Below are 16,711 nucleotides of genomic sequence, written 5' to 3'. Positions count from 1 at the left end.
GTGAATTCTTATCCATTCTGCAATTCTGTATCTTTTAAGTAGAACATTTAGGCCATTTACATTCAATGTTAGTATTGAGGTGTGAGGTACTATTTCATTCATCGTGCCATTTGTTGCCTGTGTACCTTGTTTTTTTTAAATTGTATTTTTGTTTTATGGATCCTGTGAGATTTATGCTTTAGAGAGGTTCTCTTTTGATGTATTTCCAGGATTTGTTTCAAGATTTAGAACTCCTTTTAGCAGTGTGTGTTTATTTGTTTGTTTGTTTTGAGATGAAGTGTCACTCTGTCCCCCAGACTAGAGTGCAGTGGCACTATCTTGGCTCACTGTAACCTCCACCTCCCAGATTGAAGCAGTTCTCCTGCCTCAGCCTCCCAAGTAGCTGGGACTACAGGTGTGTGTCACCATACCTGGCTAATTTTTTGTATTTTTGTTAGAGTTAGGGTTTTACTATGTTGGCCAGGATGGTCTCAATCTCCTGACCTTGTGATCAGTCCACCTCAGTATCCCAATTAGCAGTTCTTGTAGTGGCAGTTTAGTAGCAAATCTCTCAGCATTTGTTTGTCTGAAAAACACTATATCTTTCTTTTGTATATGTTGCTTATTTTCACTGGACATGAAATTCTTGGCTGGTAGTTGTTTTGTTTGAAGAGACTGAAGATCAGGCCATAATCCCTTCTAGCTTGCAGTGTTTCTGCTAAGAAATTTGCTGTTAATCTGATAGGTTTTTATGTATTGCTTATCTGGTGCTTTTGTCTCACAGCTCTTAAGATACTTTCTTTTAAATTTAGATAATCTGATGACAGTGTGCTTAGGTGATGATCTTTTTGTGATGAATTTCCCAGGTGTTCTTTCTGCTTCTTGTATTTGGATGTCTAGGTCTCAAACAAGGCTGGGGAAGTTTTCTTTGATTATTACCCAAATATGTTTTCCAAACTTTTAGATTGCTCTTCTTAGGAATGCCAATTATTGTTCAGTTTGGTTGTTTAACATAAATCCCAGACTTCTTGGAGCTGTTGTTCCTATTTTCTTATTCTTTTTTCTTTGTCTTTGTTGGATTGGGTTAATTTGAGGATCTTATCTTAGAACTCAGAATTTCTTTCTTCTACTTGTTCAATTCTATTGCTGAGACTTTCCAGAGCATTTTGCATTTCTATACATGTGTCCAGTGTTTCTGGAAGTTTTTATTGTTTTTTATTTATGCTATCTATTTAATTGAATGTTTCTCCCTTCACTTCACTGTATCATTTTTTGGATTTCCTTGCATTGGACTTCACCTTTTTCTGGTGCTTCCCTGATTAGCTTAATAACTAACCTACTGAATTCTTTTTTCTGGTAAGTCAGAAATTTCTTCTCAATTTGGATCCATTTCTGGTGAGCTTGTGTGATTTTTTGGGTGGTATTAAAGAACCTTGTTTTGTCATATTACCAGAGTTGGTTTTCTGGTTTCTTCTCATTTGGGTAGGCTCTATCAGAGGGAAAGTCTAGAAGGCTGTTGTTCAGATTCTTTTGTCTCACCGTGTGTTCCCTTGATATAATACTTGCCTTGTTTTCCTATGGATGTGACTTTGTGAAAACCAAGCTGTAGTGATTGTTATCTCTCTTCTGGGTCTAGTCACCCAGCATGTCTACCAGGCTCAGGTTGGTACTGGGGGTTGTCTGCATAGCATAGAGTCCTATGATGTAAACCATTTTAAGCTATGAGTCTCTCAGCCATGGATACCAGCACTTGTTCCAGTGGAGGTGGCAGCACTGTGAAATGGATTCTGTGAGGGTTCTTAGCTTTGGTGGTTTAGTGCTCTATTTTTGTGCTAGTTGGCCTCCTGCTGCAAGGTGGTGCTTTCTAGACAGCATCAGCTATGGTAGTATGGAGAGGAACCATTGGTGGGCTGGGCCCTAGAACTCCCAAGAGTATATGCCCTTTGTGTTCAGTTACCAGGGTGGGTAGGGAAGGACCACCAGGTGGGACAGGACTAGGTGTGTCTGAGCTCAAACTCTCCTTGGACAGGTCCTTCTATGGCTGCTGTGGAGGATAGGAGTGAGGTTCCCAGGTCAATGGAGTTATGTACCTAGGAGGATTATGGCTGCCTCTGCTGAGTCATTAGGTTGTATGGGAAGTAGAGGAAAGCCAGTAGTCGCAGGCCTCACGCAGCTCCCACACAATCCAAAGGTCCGGTCTCACTCCCACCATGTCCCCACTGACAGCATCAAGTCTGTTTTCAAGCAGTGGACAGGCAGGGATGAGAAGTTTCCCCAGGCTACCCACCTCCCAGCTGGGGAAGAAAAGGGCCCTAATTCTTCCCCAACCTGTGAAATCTGCACACCAGATTAACTCCCTCTCTCAAGTTCTGGCCAGGAGGCTTCTCAACCAGTTCAAATTGCTACAAAGTTCAGCTGGAGATTTCCTTCTCCTTGTGGTGTTTTGGCCATGCCTCTGCCCACCCTCCTGAAGGATCCTTGTGATGCCATGCGGGAATGGCCTGCCTGGGGACCCAGCTAACTCACAGAGCCACTTCCACTGCTTTCTCTACCCTTGTATTTTGCTCAGCTCTCTAAAGTAACTCAGCTCTCAGCTCCAGGTAAGGTCAGAATCTTCTTGTATAAACTTGACCTCAGTTCCCCCAGTGGGGGTTTGTGTTTGGGGGTGGAGGACCTCTCTTTCCCACTTCCACAGTTTGAGCACTCAGAGTGTTTGGAGTGTCTCCTGGGTCTTGCAGGAGCAATCCACTTCCTTCAGAGTGTCTTTGGGTCCTCTTGGGTTTCCTGTTTTATTCCTCCAGTCATTTTGGAGCTAAAATGCACAGTGCAAGCCTCCACACACTGCTCTGTCCATCTGAGTCAGAGCTGCAGTCTAGCCCTGCCTCCCGTTTACCATGATCAGTTCCAAGCAGGTGTGTCTTGAGGAAGTGAAAAGGAAATGTGAATAAGGCAAGCACTGTAAGAATGAGTCTGAGTATTTCAGAGGGTTTTTATTAAATGACTAATCCTACCTCAAACAATAATTTGGAAGTTCTAAAATTTTCATATATATGACTTAATTATATAATCGTCCAGTCTAGACTTTGGCTCGGGATACACATTATTGCAAAGTTTCCCAAATTTCATATGTGATCCACCTAGTTTGCCATTTCTTTCACCCTTTTCTATTAATGTTTACCTACTATTTTTTCTTAAAAATTGACCTACTATTTTTAGATACATTTTTTAAAAATGGAAACTAACATTTTATCTGAGAAATGGAGAACCAGTATCATTGCCATAAATAAATGTTAACCAAATAAGAAGTTTAATAATACAATGAAAAAATTAACAATACAATTTAATAATACAAATAATAAGTATAATAAGTACAATGAAAAATAGGCTACCCTTCTTTTGAAATGCTAGGAACATTTTCTTGCCTATAGAAATCTCCAAGCACACTCCCTCTTTGTTTGTGATGTTAGTATGGAGGGGATATTAAAGACCTACTAGACCCCAGTCTAACATTTTCTTCAAGCCATGGGAAGATTAAAAGGGAATTTTTCTGCAGGTGACTGAATGCTATTTGTTGGCTTTTCTGTGTATCATATCCCACAGTGCATGTGACCTAATCATGTTTCTATATGACGTACCAAAAATCACGCATATGATAATGGAATACAAGCCTGTTAATGTGCATTCCTTAGATTTAAGAGGTTTTTTTCCTTGTCTATGGGCTTCAGCACCATTATTCCTGGATTTGTAAATTCTGAAGAAAGATAACAATATAATTTGAAACTTTACCGTACTCAAACAGGAAGTTTCTGCCAATACAGAATTAGGTAAAATCTCTAAGTAAATGTGTAAAACTTAGGAACTTTATTTTGTAAAAGCCTTGGCACTTTTTTGAAAATCTGCCCCTCTTGCCCGTGACCAAGATCTAGACCAAGATTGTCCAACCCACAGCTGGCGGGCCACATGTGGCTCAGGACGGCTTTGAATGCAGCCCAACACAAATTTGTAAACTTTCTTAAAACACTGAGATTATTTTGTGATATTTTTTTAAAGATCATCAGTTACTGTTAGTGTTAGTGCATTTTATGTGCAGCCCCAAACAGTTCTTCTTCTGTTATGAGCCAGGGAAGCCAAAAGATTGGACACCCCTGCTCTAGACAATTGATCTAAAGGAGAACTTTTGATCAAGGAAGTTCCCAGACACTGAAACCAAAAATCAAAGAAAGACCTTGCCTGGCATTGTAGGTTGGGTTTCACATGAGTTAAAACGTAGATGTTTTTGTTGTGTTTTAAAACATTTTGTCAATTTCTTTTGATAAGAAATTAGATCTGTTTATGTTAGTTTTCAGTGATTCCAAAACAACTGTATCTTATTATTGGTGAGGCAGGGGAGGGCACAGAATTGGCTTTTGCTTTTGATTACTGTGATTGTTGCACAATGCCACATGTTTAAGCAGCTTAGTTACAAATGTTAATGGTCATCTCAAGTGAACTCTAAGTGCAAAGTATAACTTTTAGCTACTGGTTACAACAACTTTTTATCATGTAAGTCATCTTATTGCCATCAGGTGGCCAAGAAAAAGAATTGAGAAACATAGTGGGGTTTGCATAATTATCACAGCAAGCATATGTTCTTAATATTTCACATTTTGAAAGTAAATGCCAGCTTCACTGTTACCACTATGAGACATCACCATTGAAAACTCCATGCAATGATATTATTTATTTTAACAGCTTCTACTTTTTATTATATAATGGAAAACATTCATTGTAGAAAATTTGGGGAAAAAGAAATTAGAGAGAAAAAAATCACTCATAATACTTTCACTCAGAAATACCATGATTAATATTATTTTTCTTTCATTCCAGACTTCGGTTCTCTGAAAGTTTCTCTTATAGAGTAGAGGTTATGCTGTGTGTTTGGTTACCTATATACTGTATCATAACTGCCCATGGATGATATTCCATTGTGATGAACACCACAATTTAGCCATGTTCCCGTGAATAAACATGCCTTATATTCCCAGCTTCCCAGCTTCATCTAATCTTGGTTATATGATAGTAATCACTTGTTTTCAGTCACGTGTCTGCAGAATAAGTCAAATCTATGAAACTGATGTTGAGGAGTCTGAAGGATCACGATGGGTGCTTAAGGAACAACCATAATAAAAACCTCTAGAAAGAAAGTTATTTTGTTACGTAACACTTAAAATTACTTAAATAATTATATCTATCCTGTCAATTAGTGTTGTGATATAAATCTAGTGATATGTCACCATTTTACTAGAATTAGTTTTTACCAGTTTTTTTCTACTTTAACATGCTGCCAACAGTAGAAATTGTCAGGAAAAACCTGTAGGATATGAATGTTGACAAATGATTTCCAAAAAATTTCAAACTGTAGACTATCAATTTAGGTCCACTAAAATTTGGAACTCAGTCAGCCTATTCCGGGTTCCACTTCTCTGAGGATTCAAATACAAAAAGTAAAATTAGAAGTCCCAGGAGTTAGGCTGTCAACTGTCTCCTGCTCATTCCTGCTTCATTACTTGACTCCTTACTCTTAACAAAAGTTCATTGTGTTGTTTCAAAGCTATCTAAACTACTGATTAATAGCTCTATCAGATCAGGCTAGTCCAGACTAAGGCACCCCAAACCCCTACACCTCAGTGGCCTAAAACTATACTTTTTTTTTTCAACTCATACTATACGTTCATCATGAGTGAGATTCAGATCTGATCCATTCTGTCTTCACTCCTGAACCCAGAATAATGGGAGAGCCAATCTCTGAAACATGTCAATCTCATAGCAGAGAGAAAAGAGAAAAAAGCAAACCATGCTCTTCAGTGATTTTTATAGCTGCCACTTGGAGGTGGCTTATTTCCCTTTTGCCCACATTCCATTGGTTGAAGCAAGTCCTGTGGTGAAGTCCTATGTCTATGGGATGCCAATGAGAAGGAGAATTATGCCCGCCTACATGCAGTAGGCTGCCTACACAAGTTCCATAGCCAAGGCCAACATAGTGAGAGTTAGGCAGAGAAGCATAATCCTCTCAAGGGGCACAGGATTTAAACTGAGCTAGTTTGAATTCATATAATACTTCTTACTAGTTGTATATCTTAGCAAGCTTTTTTAAACCTTTGATTGTATTAAAGTACACGTAACATAAAATTTACCATACTAACCATTTTAAAACATACAGCTCAATAGCGTTAAGTATTTTACATTTCTGTGCAATAGATCTCTAGAACCCTTTTCATCTTGCAGAACTGGAACTTTATACTCATTAAGTAATTCTCCATTTTCCCCTCTACCAGCTTCTGGCAACCAACATTTTATTTTCTATCTCTAGGAATTTTTTACTATTCTGAATATCTCAAATAAGTAGAATTATGAAGTATTTGTCTTTGGGTATCTGGCTTATTTCACTTAGCATAATGTCCACAAGGTTCATCCATGTTATAGCATATGTCAAAATTTTATGTTTTTAAGGCTGAGTAATTCAATTATAGGTAAATACCCCATTTTGTTCATCCATCCATCTTTTGATGGACAGTTGGGTGGCTTCCACATTTGGCTATTGTGAATAATGCTGTCATGAACATGCTTATACAATCTTTTTAAATTTTAACTCTCTGGGTCCAGATGATGTATGTACAGAAAGGGGCATTATTATAATGCAATATAATGAGGGTTAAGCAAATGATATTAAACACATTCTGCAATGCCTAACACATTGCAATGCCTAACACATTCCCTTTTGCCCACATTCCATTGGTTGAAGCAAGTCTTGTGGTGAAGTTTACTAAGTATTAGTTACTAACAACAACAGCATTTTGAATATGAGTGAAAGTATATCTAGTCCAAAGGTTTCCCAAATAGTGTTATTCTTACCAGTGGTGGTAAGAGATGATTATAAGGTCATTTGTGAACATTTTTAAAATTTAAAATTTTTGTCTAAGGCATTAAATTCATTTATTATAGAGAATGCCCAAAAATGTAACTAGCATATCAAGCTAATTATTGTGTGAATATTATTGAGATGAAGCTAAATAGATGTTTAATTTTTCTTAAACCAAGTTTTTTTTTAAATAGCAAAGCATGACAAAAATGTTACATGACTATCTGACACTTAGGAAACAGTAGTATGATTCAAAAAGAATAAAATTAGACCCTCTTATTTCTTCTTTATTTTCCTTTTTGTCGTTTCAAAAAGTATTCATTTCAGGCTGAACTCATTCAGCTCCCTATATTGTGACTCGTATGAGATAAACCCCAGTGTTCTATTTGCAGTTGTTTCTCCCTCGAGGCTGATGTTGGCATAGGTGATTTAACCAAAATTACTCAAACTTTCTGTAACCTCCAAACACACACCTCTTGTTAGAACAAACCATGCTGTGGTATATCTCAGCTCCACCAAACCAAGCCTGTCCTTTTATAGTGCTGTTAGGCCACAGGGAATCACTGGCTTTGGAAAATATTCTAAAAATTGTACGTTCATATTATTTGAGTAACCAGAACATGGTCATTAGTATTTCCACCCTAAGCAGCTCCTATAATTTTGTTGTTGTTGTTACTAGAGCATTGCAGCTCAGACAGTCTTAGCTGACCTGAACTCATTGTGAATACCCACATCACAGAATTTTAAAGGCAATGCAGAATAGTGGTAAAAGAGACAATAAGCAAAAGAAATCCACAGAGAGTGAATGCAATCTTGTTTGGTGTCATTAGACTCGTAAATGTATTTGAGTTCTTGCTATCTGTAAGTTCAGCTGTATTTCCCCTATGGCATGAGTCAACGATGTTTAGAAATTTCTCTGGATAGCCAGTCTTTTAGATCATTTTTTCCATTACAAATTCAGTTAGCCAAATCACATTCTGTAGTTAAATCTATAAATACAACGTATTTCAACATTGAGGGCAATTGTGATGCTGTTGATGAATGAATAATATTATGTTCATTGTTGTTACTGACAAGAAACTGATTTTTCCAGTGCACTATCTGTGTTGCTATTGACAAATGCTATCGCTCATCTTCTAACACCCTCACCCTTAGCATGAGTTTACAATGCAGTGTTCATGAAAAGGAACTAAATTATGAATCTAAGTTTAGAAACCTCAGAGAGTTTTATTAATCCTCTAATGGGATTCTCATTAACTTTTTAGCGTTTTGCCTTATTTTTCTCAAAAATTGATTTAAGCCTGGAAAACGAAGACTAAAATATAGCCTCTCTTGCAATTTTTTGTGCGTGGAGCTATTACTCCATGGGAACAAATCTAAGTAATTCTTATTTTTGATTGCCTCACATATTACCCATCTTATCATACAAGGCTGGCTCCAGAATCATGTACACTTCATTTCACACAGCTGTAATCTGCTCATTTGGCAATTTCTCCCAACCTCTGCATGCGTCAAAATAGGTCCCGCCACCTTCCTTTTTAGGCTTATCAACAAGCAGCCCTCTAGTGGTAGATAAAGGAATTTCCTTATCTCCACTATGAACGTGTTTTCAAGGAGATAGAAGCTCACTAAGTGTGAAATGCCCTAAATTATACGATGAATATGATAGAATACATCATCTTATACATTAATCGAAATGCCTTGTTTTTGGACTTTTATTTTAGATTCAGGGATACATGTGCAAGTTTGTTACATGGATAAATTACATGTCACAGGGGTTTGGTGTATGAATGAAATGCCTTTCTAGAGAAAAGGAAAATTTATATACTCTGTTATTTTTTCTGATTTCATCTATTACACCAAGCATTACCAAAGGCATCTCGCTCTACTAATAGCCATCATCTCCTCCTTGTAAAATACCACTTGTACTTCAGTCTGTTTTAATTTCTCATTTTGCACTTCAAGCTCCCAGTCAGCCACCAGGAAATGTTGTTTGGAATGCCACAGACACTAAAGTGTTACTTAACTGGGAGCAAGTTAAAGCCATGGAGAATGAGTCGGAAGTAACAGGATATAAAGTAAGTTTTCTCATTTGCAATGCTTCATTTTCCTACTTTTGGCAGTACTTTTCAAGAGAAGATAGGTATAAGTGAGTTGTTCTAAATGTTGATGATATGGTTTCTGTAATCTAATTTTGACAAAGATACCAAGCTTTTCATAAAATGGGTAATTTTTCAAAATATCTTCTTAAATATAGTTTCGAGTGAAAGAATTCTGCTCAAGTGGGAATTTTGGACACAATCTTTCTAAATTATGTGTTAGTTTGCAACTATTGATGGTTACTACTTAAGAAACAACTAAAAATAATTGGTTCTGATTTTAGGGTCAGGCATTCAAATTTCATACCCTATGGCCCTGCCTTATCTCTCCAGCCTCAGAAATGTGCAATCCAGCTGAGCTCTTCCATGGGAATGTTCACTCTTCCCCAGCCTCCCTGATTTTGAGAACCTGATGGTTCCACCATGTGTTAACCTCTAATATAAGACTTACAGTTAGAGCCATGAAAGAGACTTATATTCTAACTTACATAACAAAATAAGTTAATTTCAGAGTGACAAGTTCTATGAAGAAAACAACAATGGGCAATATAACAAGTAAGTGTATTTTTTTCACGCGTTTTAGGTTTTCTATAGGACTAGCAGTCAAAATAATGTGCAGGTGCTGAACACAAATAAAACTTCAGCAGAACTTTTGCTGCCCATTAAAGAGGACTACATTATTGAAGTCAAGGCCACAACAGATGGAGGGGATGGGACCAGTAGTGAACAGATCAGGATTCCACGAATAACCAGTAAGTTGGTTGAAGCCATGATTTACTTTTTTGACGTCAGTGTTCCTATCCCCCATAGTGAGTCAGTCAGTGTCCCTCTGTCCATTCTTTCTTTCCAGCAAGGCTTTCATCCAAATGCCAATAAGGTTTGGCAGGTGAGGTGAGGGCAAGAGGATCCCCTCAAGAGTGGTGCAAAATAGGGCAGAAAAAAATGAGGGCATGAAAGAAAGATGTGAAAAAATATTTAGCAAAACTTCATTAATTTGATTATTTTTCTTTATTCTGAGTTATACTTAAAATTGCCGTTGGATCGCCTGTAAAAGTAGAATTCCCTAAGCATTTCTTTTAAGATCTTTAATAGTCTAGTTATTTACCTCCTATGAATTATAGATAAATCTTAATAAATTCTTTAAATAGAATGATTAACATTGTCAAAGTCCTAAACCACTTACCTATGCCAAACTAAAAGACTCCTTAAAAATTCTGTTTCTAGTTTCCAAGGAGGTTCATACTGCTTTTTCCTTTCCAAACCCAAATAAAACCTATTTTACTATAGAAATTGCATGTTTAGAGTTGGAAACAGACTTTGGTATGTATATTTTATCAAGTGCCAGTGCTAGAATAAATTTTATTTACACTTTTAAATTGCAACTCTGGAGTTTTCTGGCATCAGTTTAACTATTGTAGAGCCCATTTTGACTTCATATGTTATTCTGTAGTTCTTAGTGGCATAAATGACTTTGTTCTCTCTTTCCATTCATTTAGCATGGCCTAGTCTGTAGTATTGGGCAATCAGGACTGACACTTTTGTCTTTAATGTTGGAAAACAAAATGGCAGACATTAGCAACTGAAGTGAAAGGGAAATATGAAAACTTGGAGGAATTCTATCTTTCTGAAAAATCATAAAGACTGCCATACTTTGACTGAAACAAACGAATCTGTACTAAGAAAACAGGAAATGCTTATCTCAGAACTAAGCTCTGCAATGTAAAATCTACAAAACCTATCTTGGACTACAGAACTCTCTAAAACTATATGCACTTCAATAGAGCAAAACTAGAAATTTAGTTTATTATTGTTAAGTAAAGTTTTAAAATAATGAATATGTGCTTCTTGTTCCCCAAATTGTGCAAGGCATAGAGTTAACATTACAATATTGGCAAAGTGGCAATTTTAAAAGAAAGCAGTTCTGGGCTTTTGCAGGGACAGACATTATTTTCGCATTTAAGGGCTGCTGAGTCAAGAGTAGGCTTTTCATCTGACATCTGCTGTCTTGCTGAGCTTGCAAGTGACCACACAAGGCCATCTCTATGAAAGTGGAGCTTTTATTTATTGCTTTTTTAAAAGATGATGTTTTATATTATGTGTAATACTTTATCTGGAAATGCTTAAAATAGAAACAAGCACAGACTCTTCAAACCCTTGCCCAATGAAGCTTTCTTTAATTAAACCAGTGAATTATCTCAAACTTGTTTGTGATCTAGTTTAATTGTTTTCAAAATGATTAAATTGTTTTTCCAATTTCAATTAAAGTTAAATAATAGTAGATGAACAAAGCCTGGAATCATTTAAGAAAACTTAAAAATATTACTGTTTTGATAGATACTCTTGGCAGCTAGTATATGCTACATTGATAAGTAAAATGAAGGCTAATAACAACTTGTGGGGCCAGGATAGGTTCATGTTGTGATTTGGTTTTGATAGGAGAGATACTGCTTTTGCTCTGTGTCTTAGTCCCTTTTGGCTTCTATAACAAAACTACCTAGACAGGTAGCTTATAAACAATGGAAACTTAATTCTCTCAGTTCTGGAGGGGAGTCTGAGAAGTCCAGGGTCAAGTTGCTGGCAGATTCAGTGTCACCTCTCAAAGGCCCTCACCTCCTAATACTCGGACATTGAGGATTAGGATTTCAGCAAGGAATTTGGGGGGAACATCACAAATATCCAGTCTCTAGCACCTTGATTACATATTGGTACAATCCTTATTAATGAGCTGTTCATCATCTTTGACAGATATGGATGCAAGAGGATCCACATCAGCCATCTCGAATGTCCACCCTATGTCAAGTTATATGCCTATGGTCCTGTTCTTTATTGTAAATGCCCTGTGGTGATATTAACTCCTTTTTATTATTTATTGGAAAGTTAATTGGTTACCAAAAAAAAAGTGCTTTCATGAAATGCAGTGATTATGCATGTTTTTTCAACTCTTATTTTTAACTTTCTACTTCATTATGGGTAAATATGAAAATAATTAAAAACACAGTAAATCCTTTTAAGGGAATCTGAAATGCCTTAATATTAACTTGATAAACCAAAGGAATTTACGTATTACATACTTTAGACTTTTGATATAAATGTTCTTAAGCTATGAGTTTAAGCACTGCCTATGGATAAAGACTCACACTCTCACATGTACACACACACACACACACACACACACACACACACACGAGAATTTCTTTTTACATTGAAAAACGCTTTCATTTAATTCAAATGCAATTTTCCCATTATAATAGCTTTATTTGGAAGACTTAACTAGTACCATTTTGAAATTCTGATTTAAGTCCCCAGGATGAAAAATACATTTTTAAAAATTATCTTGTTGGAGGGGAGTGACATGTGATTCAAAAGAATATTGTTGGAAAATGCTACTCTGGGGCTTAGAAGAATGATGTTTGGTTTGGTATACTGCTAAATGGTTGTGAGACTTTACAAATCACTTTGCTGTCTGTACCTCTCAATTATTCGTCTGTAAAATATGCAGATAATAATACCTATCTGATCAGCCTCTGCCCCATGAATTAGTTTTTAAAAGATAAAGAAGGAAGTGTGAAAGTGCTTTGTCACCCCAAATGCAATGGACCTGTGCAAAATATTCGTATGAATTTATTTAATAACATAAAAATCATGAAGACTAGCCAGTTTTTCAAGCTTTATTCTGTTTCATTCAGTTATATTCTAAAATTCAGATGATCACATTTTATCCTTTCTAAAAAAAAAAAGTTTCTTTAAATTAAAAGGAATTGTTTCCTTCACAGCTATGAATAAGCTTTCAGGTTTTATTAAAACCTAGGGAAAAAAGTCAGGAATGACCTGAATCTCAACCCAAATATTAAACAAAATCCACACAATCCCTCATTTCAATTTCCAGTTCCATTAAGGGACCCTCTCTTTTTGGATGGCAGAGATGGTTTTTTAATGAAATCCCACCATCTATCTGAGTGAGTCTGGCAGGCTTTTTACTTCCTGAGTTAAATTTGTAATAGAACCAAGGCAATGCTGCTGACTTTGATATGTATGACTCCGTCTTTCAATATGTGGTTTTCAAAAAATTGTTGAAGACATGACTTCATAGCAATATATTAAGAATAAATTAAAATCAGCAGATTGAGTATTCAACATTGCGAAATCAATTTTTTACCTCTTTCCTACCAATTTCACATTTTGCAGGAACTTGCTCATGTTTCCAACGATATCAGAATTTGAAAACAGTACAGATTTATCAAGAAAGATTTAAAAATTAGGGCAATTCTGATATCACCATAAAGCACTATTATACATTTAGAGATTACATTTAAGATAAAGTCGTCATACACAAAATTAATAAATATTTATAACTTTCTCTATAAGGTCCTTATATACTGTATATATGGAAACAATCTGAATGACTAGTAGATTTCATATGACTGTTGTTATTTCCAGTCAAAAAGTAGGGAAACACTTTCTCCAATACTTGTATTTTATGCTCCATGTAATAAAGTTGGACCTTTTTATTATTTAGTAATTCCTATAATATGTTCCTATACTTTTTGTTTTCAAGATGATTGCTCTATTGTTTCATGTTGTTTCTAGCAATATATCTCCGTGAGATATGTACTTTGTTTCATATTGAAAAGTATAAAATTTATCTTTCAATTCCTGTGTGTGTATCCTATGGTTATCTGTATGTATTATTTTCTATTCTAATAAAATTTATAACAAGCAAATGCATATGCAGTATTAATTGTGGTATGGTCAAACAAGAACATCTACAGGGGGAATAGGAGACTGCCATAATAATTATGCTAAGGCTGTCATTTCTTAAATGTTCAACCAGCATTTAACTTTTCCATCTTTTAACAGGATATTTAAAAATATTTTTATGCTCTACTGACTCAGTAAAACCAGCAATTTGAGACAATGACTTGTACATTACAGGTATTTCAGCTGTGGGGAGAAGTGAGGGAATGGGGAAGGAGAAAATTCACGTAACAGAATTATAGTATCTAATTGCGTCTGATTTTATTTGATCACAAATGTCTACCCTTACATTTTTGACAAATATTTTCTTAAAATTAATATCAATTTATCAAGTTGTTTATAGACTGTCTCATTGGTATCAATGTTTTAAATAATTGATATTATTTAAATAATATCAATTATTTAAATGATATCCACTTTTAAATAATCCTTGTGATAATATTCTAAATATTTAAAACATTTTAAATGTTATTGTTGCTGTAAGGAAAATGACAGCTAAAATATCAATCATTTTCTTGCATGATAATTGAAAAATTTGTTTAAAGGCAGGAAAATTAAGTGGAAAAACTATGTTATAAGGATTGTATCTGAGTGCGAGTGTGTGTGATTCTAGATTTAAGCACAGTGGTAATGGGTGCGTTACTACACCTTAATGAAAGGGAATGAAAGGGAATGCCAGAAAATATGCAAAAACAGATTATAGCACCAAAATAGTGCCAATGTCCTCTCTCCTGTAGAAGGCAGGGCTGATTGGCATGGCAAAATCAGAAAATCAGCTTTGAGTCATACTGCCTTCTAAATAACACCTTTGCCCTTTTCTGGCTGTGTGATCTTGTTCAAGGTCCATAGCTTCTCTAAGTCTGTTTCCCTATCTGCACAATGGGGGCCGTGATAGTATTTTCCTCACACAACGGTCAGACCTTCAGCCAATGCTAAACTCCTCTGTGCTGGCTGACATGTTCTCTTGTGAACTGAAGTGATTGGTGTTACCTACGTCAATGCCTGAGAGATAGTGAATGAAATGTGTGTGAATGCTTAAAGCCATCATCTTCCCATCAGTAGGCAAATATATACAACGGAAGACAGGAGACATCCTGCTGAAGGTGTTTTTGCTTTTAAATTTAAAGCTCTCTTTAGATCTCATTCTGCTGAGAAAAAAACTATGATTCTAAGAGTTGCTAGAAGATAGGGTAAAGCGATTCTGGAATCAGATTATTTTATGATTGAATTATAACATTGATAATGTTAAATAACATATATTTCCATGCCAGACTCTGAGATAAGCACTTTGTATTTGCTAAATCAATCCTCAAAATAATCCCATTAATGGCAGGGGCATGTGGCTCACACCTGTAATCCCAGTGCTTTGAGAGGCTGGGGCAGACGGGTGGCTTGAGGCCAGGAATTCAAGACCAGCCTGGGCAACATTGTGAGACCTCATCTCCATAAAGAGTTAAAAGGTAAAATTTTAAAAATCTCATTAGTTAGGGTCCATTATCAAGCCTATTTTACAGATAAGGAAACCGGCTTAGGACAATTAAGTAAGTTGCACAAGGACATCCTAGCAACGGTGTAATGAAACAGGATTCTAACCTACACACTTTGGCTGCAACCTCTGAGCTCTAAGTATGATTAGACTCTTAACCCTGCTTGAAATCAGATTTACCAGATTTAGAGATTGTGAGTAAGCATCTCGTATCAATTTGTAGTGTACTTTGTTCTATTGTTTATCGTATTTTAAATTGGGAAACTAAAAATCTGTGACTTCTTACTTTAGCTATTGTAAATTTTGATATTTTCTATAATTCTCACATGGAAAGCTATCCAAGCTAAAACTGACTCAGATCCAGAATTATTTAAATAAATAGTATACAAATATGTAAATTTTCATTATACTTTTTTTTTAATTTTGAAGATGTTGTGTATTGATTTTCAATAGTTTCACCATTTTCAATGAAAACCAAACAGTTTAGTTCAGTTCAGTGACATAAATAGAATGCAAAATGATTAGGATGTTACATGTTCTGTTTTCCCAATTAAAATCCCCCCTGCTGTCTCATACTCTCATAATGCCGCTTTTTTTTAATTTAAAATTAATCTTAATTGGGTTCATTTTTTCTAAAGTATTTTACCCTTTTTAAAAATGAAAATTGCACTGATATTCATTATAATTTGGATACGCTTCAGTAAATATTGGAGGTAAAATCAACCCACAGCAGCAATTACACAATTAGCTATTAGTAAATTGTACCATTCTTTTGAAAGAAAATATGTAAACAGATTGGGATATGGCTCATTTAAATTGTTAGGTTTTTCTACTGTTTTTATTTGAACCCAGTGCCCTAATTTAACATGTCTTGCTTTACTTGTAGGTGATAATTACCTCTTGAACTTGCATGAAGAATTAATGCATGCATATTGAATTAAACTGGTAAGAAAATAATGCATCTGTTATTTGTCAGTCTTCATTCTTATTCTTTACTCTTACTCTGCCTGCTAAAATTATCTTAGAGCTTGAGAATTCTATTTTGATCATGAATACTGTGAGGAAGATCAAGAATTAGATGCTGTATAATTGGATATTACCTGGGAAATACAGAGACTAATGATAAGGATGGCAAATTAGTGGCTTTACTTTAGCATTTGACAGTGGAATGTGACAGACACAAAGCTAATGTAAAATGTATATCTAGACTGGCTAATGAGGAAGTGGAAAATGTCCATTCAATGTAATGATTGTATTGGCATTTCTGAAGCATTCAGGCAAAATTGGCTTCTCATCCAAAGCTAAACTTTAAAGATCGTGCAGTTAAATGTTCATTGGGATCATAATCCCTGGAGAGAACAATGGATGTGGGTCAAGATTTGAGTCTAAAAAAAGGCAAAGGGGAAAATAAGTGGAAGTTCTATTCTCCAACGTAATAATGATTGAAAATATTTCACTCACTTATTGTGCAGGGCTCATCTTTATGTGCCCAGT

At 35.7% G+C, this 16,711-nt stretch overlaps 1 protein-coding gene across 2 annotated transcripts in view; it reads left to right on the top strand.

Moving 5' to 3' along the window:
- Positions 1-13,697, top strand: part of CNTN3 (contactin 3) — a 332,828-nt gene extending 319,131 nt beyond the window's left edge. Inside the window, exons 20-22 of one of the 2 annotated variants that reach the window (XM_064361917.1) lie at positions 8,843-8,955; positions 9,560-9,728; positions 11,722-13,697. In XM_064361917.1, coding sequence (XP_064217987.1) covers positions 8,843-8,955; positions 9,560-9,728; positions 11,722-11,822 — 383 coding nt within the window. In that variant the 3' untranslated portion in view covers positions 11,823-13,697. The remainder of the gene's footprint in view (positions 1-8,842; positions 8,956-9,559; positions 9,729-11,721) is intronic. The other variant, XM_012477072.2, reaches the window with a different exon arrangement.
- Positions 13,698-16,711: the final 3,014 nt, after the last annotated feature.

Source organism: Aotus nancymaae, unplaced genomic scaffold (assembly GCF_030222135.1).
Source record: "Aotus nancymaae isolate 86718 unplaced genomic scaffold, 86718_ANA_hifiasm-v0.15.2.pri h1tg000046l, whole genome shotgun sequence".
In the NCBI taxonomy this organism is placed as follows: Eukaryota; Metazoa; Chordata; class Mammalia; order Primates; family Aotidae; genus Aotus; species Aotus nancymaae.
The sequence above is the reverse complement of the archived record's forward strand: the minus strand, read 5'-3'. Positions and strand labels throughout refer to the sequence as shown.